This window comes from Corylus avellana, chromosome 7, assembly GCF_965113065.1.
Source record: "Corylus avellana chromosome 7, dhCorAvel1.hap1.2, whole genome shotgun sequence".
NCBI lineage: Eukaryota > Viridiplantae > Streptophyta > Magnoliopsida > Fagales > Betulaceae > Corylus > Corylus avellana.
Genome location: NC_142496.1, coordinates 6966416 through 6974446, shown reverse-complemented (window position 1 = coordinate 6974446; position 8031 = coordinate 6966416). Strand labels below are relative to the sequence as shown.

General features: G+C 36.5%; 1 protein-coding gene across 1 annotated transcript; it reads right to left on the bottom strand.

The window, feature by feature from the left end:
• Positions 1 to 5945: 5945 nt before the first annotated feature.
• LOC132184665 (TCP-1/cpn60 chaperonin family protein) lies at positions 5946 to 7819 on the bottom strand. Its single transcript, XM_059598382.2, has one exon. The coding sequence runs from the start codon at positions 7730 to 7732 to the stop codon at positions 6128 to 6130; it is 1605 nt and encodes a 534-aa protein (XP_059454365.1). The 5' UTR covers positions 7733 to 7819; the 3' UTR covers positions 5946 to 6127.
• Between the last annotated feature and the right edge of the window lie 212 nt (positions 7820 to 8031).

The window sequence follows — 8031 nt, the reverse complement described above, 5'->3', positions numbered from 1 at the left end:
ATTTTGACATATTCAATGTTACTATAAATTTCAATTGTAAGAGCTCGATAGTAGATTTGGTGAAAGGACAATGGAACTCTTGACTCTTAGTTCAGCTTTGGATCAAGATAATGCTTATAAATCATTTAATATTAATGATATATGTACTCTTGCGGATAAGTACTATTCTTTTGATTTTTCTGACCAAGAGAAAATTAGTTTGAGATTTCAATTGAAGCATTTTGAAGTTGATATGCTTAATCATCCGAAATTACAAAGATTGTCTTCCATTTCGGAATTATGTTGAGGATTGACAGAGACAGGAAAATCTGATACGTACTATCTTATTGATAAATTGATTCATCTTGTTTTACTATTCCAGTGTCTACAACAACTACTGAACGAGCATTCTCATCTATGGAGATTGTTAAAACAAAACTTCGTTACAAAATGGAGGATGAGTTTCTTGCGGATAATTTACTTGGCTACATTGAAAGGGAAATTTCCGAAAGCTTTAATTCAGATTTGATATTTGATGATTTTGTTTCTCTAATTAAGATCACGTCGAATGCAATTTTAGACACTTTGTATTTTGTATTTTTCTTTATTTTTGTACTAGTGCCTACATATTAACTGATATATCAATTTGACATATATTTATGAAGTCTCATAGATATGTTTTTTGTGATACACATATTGTGTTATGATTTATATTTTTAATTGTATTTACCATATTATAATAAAAATATAATATATAAAGAGAACAAAAAAAAATTATTTTATCATTATATTTTATTATTTTATTTACGCCCTTGCGAGAATGAATTCCTGGATCCGTCACTGGATCTACGCATGAGGAAATTTCTCCTAAACGAGCCAAGTAAGGGAGGTATTTATCCTTGGTCCTCGTCATCCTCCTCTCATGGTTCTCGTACGGCTTTTGCCTCGGTGAACAAATGTGCGGCGACGTGACTATTTTTTTAAAAGAAATACATAATTTGAATGAAGTGGACCGTTGCAGTGGCATGACAGTACCATAATACGCTAAGAATCCGTGCATTAACCTGATAGACGATATATCAATGTTTCACAGTATAACATGCATGGTAATTAAACTGGATATATATATATATATATATATATATAAGTTTCATAACATCACAGCGGAAATCATACTAACATGAGAGTATAATTAAATCACATAGAGCTGACATAAACATCTAAGCTTATACTGTGTATCAAATTACATACCAATAGAATGACGATACAAAAGTGTCACATACAACATGAAGCTATATACAAAATTTACAAAGTCTAGACATACACAAGGGAGTACTTGTAATGCCTTCAAAATTGGCATTAACCATTTTTGTAGGGTTACTAGCAATTCCTCCAATTGAGTTAACTACTACCTAACTCTAACATACTCAGAGTAAATATAGCGGAAGGTGAAAATGATAAATTTGAAATATCTAATCATCATCAAGTATGCAAGTATTATCATCGATTATGTACTTGAAGCTACTAATTAGTACAATCTTTCTAATCAAACGTGGCATATGCAATTCAGACTCCAAGCTCTCTCCTTTAAAAGTCATCTTAACAGATAACCTGGCAAGCTGCAAATACTGCGACAGTCTAAGACTTAGTAAGTAAATCTCACAGTTGAGTATGAAATGAACTCTTATTTATATGAAGAAGTAAACATGTATTTTTGGTAAGAAAATGAGGTATTGCCTCTCTTATTACACCATAAAAGTATAATTTTGGGTTTATGAAATGTGTAGATGTAATCTCAGCGATAATCGCCTATAGATTTTAATGTAAAAAACTAACGTTTTAATAAGTCATAACTATCATACATGGTCTACCCGAAATATTATCCCTTCTCAGTAGGGTTAACACTGTCTCGAGAGGCCTATAATACAATACTGGTGCCCCAGCTATTATACGCTACTGTCCATAATACTAGCTGCCCGACAAGATTTGGCTGCCCTAAAGTTTTTTTACTTTTGATTCGTTCAAGAGTTTTTCCACTTCATAACCATATTCTTGTGTTATGGTTGTGATGATTTATTTTTTGTTGTGCAAATTTTAATTTTTATTGTTATATTGCTTGTATTTGTTATATTTGCTGGTAAAACACGATCCTCGTATATTTACAATGTCAAAAATTGTCGGCTTTAGTTGAGATTAGTTGATCCTGTTTTAGGTGGTTTGTTTTATCTGATTAAGCTCGACAGTCAACAGATGTATAGTACTCACGATTATGTATGTAGTAGTTGCCCATCATACTATAAAATAAGAGCAACTTGCTGATTAGTATTCTATTATTGTGTAATGATGGATTATTTGATGCTTTTCTTTTCTGAGGATTTTAGGCCGATTCCATTTTGTATCTGCAAACCAATATGACAACTAATAGCATTCACATTGGTTTATGTATATTTTTATACAAAATGGCTAATCAAAACCAATTTTATCTAATTTAGCTAATGAGTTTTAAAAGGCACCCTATATCCGATTATCTATTTTTTTATCTATATCATTTAAATATTTTTTATATTTTTTATGGGAGCAAACCATAGATCGATGACGGAGGAGTTATTAGGCATAAAGAAGAATTGTCACTATAGTAGAGGTAGCGAAGGGCATTTTGCCCAATTTGATTGCTATATTAATGAAAAGATAATTCTTTCAAAATAATAATAATATCCATTAAACAAAAAATAAAATAAAATCTAGTTCCCAATTAATATAACATTAGAAGTTGTTTCTGTTAGAATATATTGTGTGAGATTTGATATTATAGGAATATATTTAGCACATAATGGTCTATTAGCATTGATGGTAATTGATAAAATCAAATCAAATATATTCAATTCTGGTTTGATTTTATTAACCATACGAATATACGATTTTGTATTCTCTTAATCTCCCTATAAATAGGGTTAGGACTTTATCTGTGAACGTAAGTCATATACCGAATCACGTAAAAATCGTTTGTGCCTTATTTTATTATCCTGCTATTTTCTTTATTTTCCTATTTCATTATTAATTTCTTTCAGTTTCTACAATACATACACAAACTGTCTATCTCATTTACATTGCATAATGTCAAGTCTAAGATATGAAATTGCAAATTGCTTTTGCTTTCATGAAAACACAACCTTCAGTGCCTATGAATGGTTCTTCTTGTTGCCCAAAATTTCTAAGTGAAATATATCTTTACTCTGCCTCCTGAGTTTCTCCTCTTGCGCATTTGTGTCAAGAAATCTGTCTCCTATTTACCTTTTTATTTGATCCAGTGACATGGTTTGGAGTCCATCACAATTGGGCACGTTCAATCAACCAACTAGATCCAAGCTCACCAATTAATGGCCAAAGACTAGAGCGAAAATTAAGATCCAAATAAACTGGAAAATATCTAATTAGTTATATTGAACGGATATTTTTGTGTAATCAAAAAGTGTAAAGACAAAAATACTCTTCAAATATAATTAACTAAATACTCTCTAGTTCATTTAAACCGAAGAGAATCCAATTCCCTAAAGCGGAGGGTCACAGGAGTTAGGATAAACATCTTTAATAGCTTTTAAATATTATATTATCATAATTCCTGGACTCATTAAAATTTAATTTTCATGCTTTTAAAATGTCCAAAATTCATCGTTTGAATTCCTCTTACTCTTATTAGCCCATGGTCAAAAAGATCCATAGAAGCGTTGATTTGGCATAATGGGCCATAAATCATTCTATATATATATATATATATATATATATATATATATATATATATATATATCTTCCGAAATTGGTAGTTGAGACTCTACATAAAACTTCTCTCTACCCTCTCTATGTATTTCCTCATTTGAACTAGTTGACCTAGTAGTGTTTAAATCTTAATATTTTTTTTGGGGCTCTGCAAACATTGTTAAGTTTTGATCCGTTATCTTTATAATTAAAAGTTGAAATTTAACAAACAAAATCGCTAGCGAGCTCAAGCTCTATAAATGAACAGTATCACTCATGAACAAGCTTGAGTTAGGCTCATATTTTGAAATCAATTCATTTATTAAATGAACAGAGTTGGAACAAAAAAATATTGGCTCATTTATTATCTAATTACTCAAAAAATAAGTTTTATTAATAACTAAATAATTGATAATTAATATAGATATACAGGAAAAAATAAATAAATAAACAATCACTTTATATATGATATAAATAACTTAGTTGAGTAATTCATAAACAAGCATGAATTCATTTGAAAATTTTAATGAATTGAGCTTGAACAAATTATCTACCTTAGTTAATAAGCTCAAGCTCAGCTCGTGTTGAAAAAAAAAAAAAAAAAGCCATGAAAAAAAAATAAATGAACCAAACTTGTACATTCAATACTTAGTCAACTCGGCTCAATTACAACCTGATTATAGTGCTAGGTAGGGATGAGAGGTTAGGATTTTTATCTAAAAGGTCAAATATATCATTAAAACGAAAACTAAAAGAAAAAAGAAAAAAAAAATGGCATAGTATCCACGAATAAAAATAAAGTGAAAAGAGGATAATAGGTGAGATAAGAGATTTTTTTCAGAAGAAGAAAAGCAGAATACACTTGGCAAGGATGGGCAAAGTACGGTCTCAAACTATTTTATAGAGTCGTTGTGTTTAAACTTATATAACGAGTTTAACAAGATATTAGAAATTGTAGTTGTAGTTGAAATTGTAGTTGGCTTCTCAACAAGTGCAACAACCACATAGATAAATAACCACAAAGTTAAAGATCAAGTATTAAGAAATGGAAGATTAAGAAGATATTATGTATCAAATCAGCAATCCTCAGCCATATGAAGTAATGCTTCTTGAAATTATGCAAGTCCTTAAACAATTCTAATTGAATACAATGAAATCCTGTCAATGCATAACATTGCCAATGAAGAATCAATCATAAACAATGCCAAGCAACACCAAACAAAAGGGACAAGTATGACTCAACCCCCTAGCAAAAATAATATCAATAATAATCCCTGAGGCTGCTTTCTGCAATTGGTGCTGCTGAGTCTATAGGCCAAAACTAATGCTTAATTGTTGCTCGGCTGGGACACCATTCACCAATTTCTTTGTATGGTCTCGTTCTCACATGAACTACATCAGGATAATTCATATGATTTCATGTCCACTTTTAAAGCCCTCTAAAAACCCTCTTCCCAACAAGAGAATGCATCAATTTTCAATTATCCGTAACCCCAGTCCATAAAACTAAGTTCCATTCCTCTTAATACCATAAACATATGCAAAATTGTAAAAAGCTTCTTTACAAATATGATTGACATGCATAAATTAATGCCTTCAAGAAATTTCTATGATCCCTTTTGAGGTCTCAAAAGCATGGCGACCCAATTATGGAATACATACATGGGTAATCCCAACAGGTAACAATCTATGTAAAGAAGACTATCAATTGCTGTTTGTGCTATCAATTTAAATGCAAATTCTGCAAAAGGATAATTTTTTTTTTTTTTTTTTCCTTTTGATAGGCAATCGAAATAACATTAAAAGTGTAAGATGCCTCAAGATACACAGAAAGTATACAAGAGAAAACACCTAGCTAGCTAGAAAAAGAACATAAACATAAGAAAATCATGAATTCTGAAAAAGGATAAAATAAATATCTTATCATATGAACGCAGCTGAATTTTCAATGCCAGAACTAGAAATTAAATGAAGAGCATCCAACTAGAAAGAAGAGAAAGGCCAAGTCAAAACGACTGAAGATTGAGGCCAATGATGACCTTCTCAATACATCAATGTCTGACTTCCGAATACCATAACTATGTTGCATTTCAATGTAAAACAGAGTCAGATATGCATTGCCAACTATGCAAATCCGTATCCAACAAAACTAGATTACCAACTCTTTTTTTTTGATAAGTAAAACTTTCATAGAAAACATAAAAGACCAAAAACGTCTCCACAAGACATCAAACAACATCCAAATTCAAGGAAAAAGTCAGCAACAAAAACATATCAAAATTCTTTAACATAAGAATCTAATCGAACACATACCACAAGCTAAAATAGCACGCAATAGCAAAAGATAACAAGACCAACCATCTTCCCTCCAAAGCTGTTCATATTCCAAGCTGAACTACCTCACAGTGACAATGTCATCGATCTTCAAGATCATCCTCACGCACTCCGTCGCCAGGGTGATCGCACTCGTGCTCACAAGCAGCGGCTGCACCACATTCTCCTCCAAGATATTAGTAATCTGCCCCTTCCTCACATTAATCCCAGCATTGATCTCCCCCTGCGCATGCCGGTTCCTCAGCTCCGTCACAATGGCAATCGGATTCAACCCGGCATTCTCAGCCAATGTATAGGGAATCACTTCAAGCGCCTCGGCAAACGACCGAACACAATAACCCTCCATCCCGTGCAGCACCTTTGCCCAAGCACCCAACTGCCTCGACAGCTCAATCTCTGGAGCCCCGCCACCTGCAATCAAAAACCGCTTATTCACCAAGCACCTAACCACACACAGAGCGTCGTGCAAGCTCCTCTCCGCCTCATCAAGCACCAGCTGGTTCGACCCACGAACCAGCACCGTGGTGGTCCGACCCATGTCCTTAATCCCCGTAATCTTCACAATCTTCCCATCCCCAACAGTAGTCTCCTCAACAAGATCCGCATACCCCAATTTCTCGACCCGGAAATGCTCAATGTTTGCAATGGGCAAACAATTCAAAGTCTTGGTGATAAACTCAATCTCGTCACGCTCCACATCCTTGACCACCAAAATCTTCGCCTTGGCGAGATAATGCAGCGACAAATCGGTCACGGCGTCGCGCAAAATGCTTTTCTGGATCAACAAGACATTGCACCCAGTCGCCTTGATCTTCTTAATCATTCCCAGAATGTACTGCCTCTCCTCCTTAAGTATCCGATCCATCTGGGCATAATCCGAAACGACGATACTCTGCTCGATATCAGTTTTCGGCGGTGAAATCTGGAACTGGATGACCGCAATCTTGGCGTTCTCCACCCGGGTGAGCCCTCCGGAAGCGTGGCTCACTTTTTTGTCGAAGACGAGGCCTTTGACGAGCTCGGTATCGTCAACGGTGCCGCCGAGCTTCTTGACGATCTTGACGTCCCGGAGGTCCACGATATCGGGCTTGGCCGGGTCGACGACGGAGAGGACAGCGTCGACAGCGAGCGGAGCGAGAAGAGTGGAGTATTGGCTGACAACCTTGCTGTTGAGGGAGGTGCTGGCAGACTTGACGAGAGAGTCGCGGTCGGAGAGCTCGACGGGGACAGCCATCGCCGAGAGAACCTCGACGGCCTTGGTGGCTGCCTTGTGGAGGGAGTCAGAGATGACAGTCGGGTGGATGCCGTGGGACAACAGGGAGAGGCAGTGACGGAGGAGTGCGCCCGCGATAACAACAACAGTGGTGGTGCCGTCACCAGCGGCGGAGTCCTGGGACTTGGAGAGCTCGACGAGCATCTTGGCGGCGGGCTGGAGGACCTCCATCTTGTTGAGGATGGTGGCGCCGTCGTTGGTGATGATGACCTCGCCAGAGGCCGTGGAGATCATCTTGTCCATGCCCCGGGGACCCAGGCTGGTGCGGACGGCCTCGGCGACGGCGCGTGCCGCCACAATGTTAGCTTGCCGGATGTCCTCCTTGCGCTTGTTGTCCACATACGACTCCGTCTTGGAGGATACCCTGGGGAGAGAAACGGAAGGGGACGCCATTGTATATGGCGACGATCGGGGGCTGAGGCTTCGAAAACCCTAACCCTAACCTTAAAGAGAGAAAGAGACAGAGAGATTGTAAATATGAGGGAGAGTTTCGATGAAAGTGAAAATGGAAATGGGGGTTTGATAGTGGTGTGCGTGTGTGGGAGGAAGAGAGTCAGTGAAAACCCTAGAGACTGAGGAAGCGGGAGAGGGTTCTGGAAGAGAAGGGGTTCGAGTTCGAGACAGATCAGAGGGAAACTTAAAACACTAGTGCTATTTAGAAAATGAGCCCAAACGACATCGCTTCGAGATCT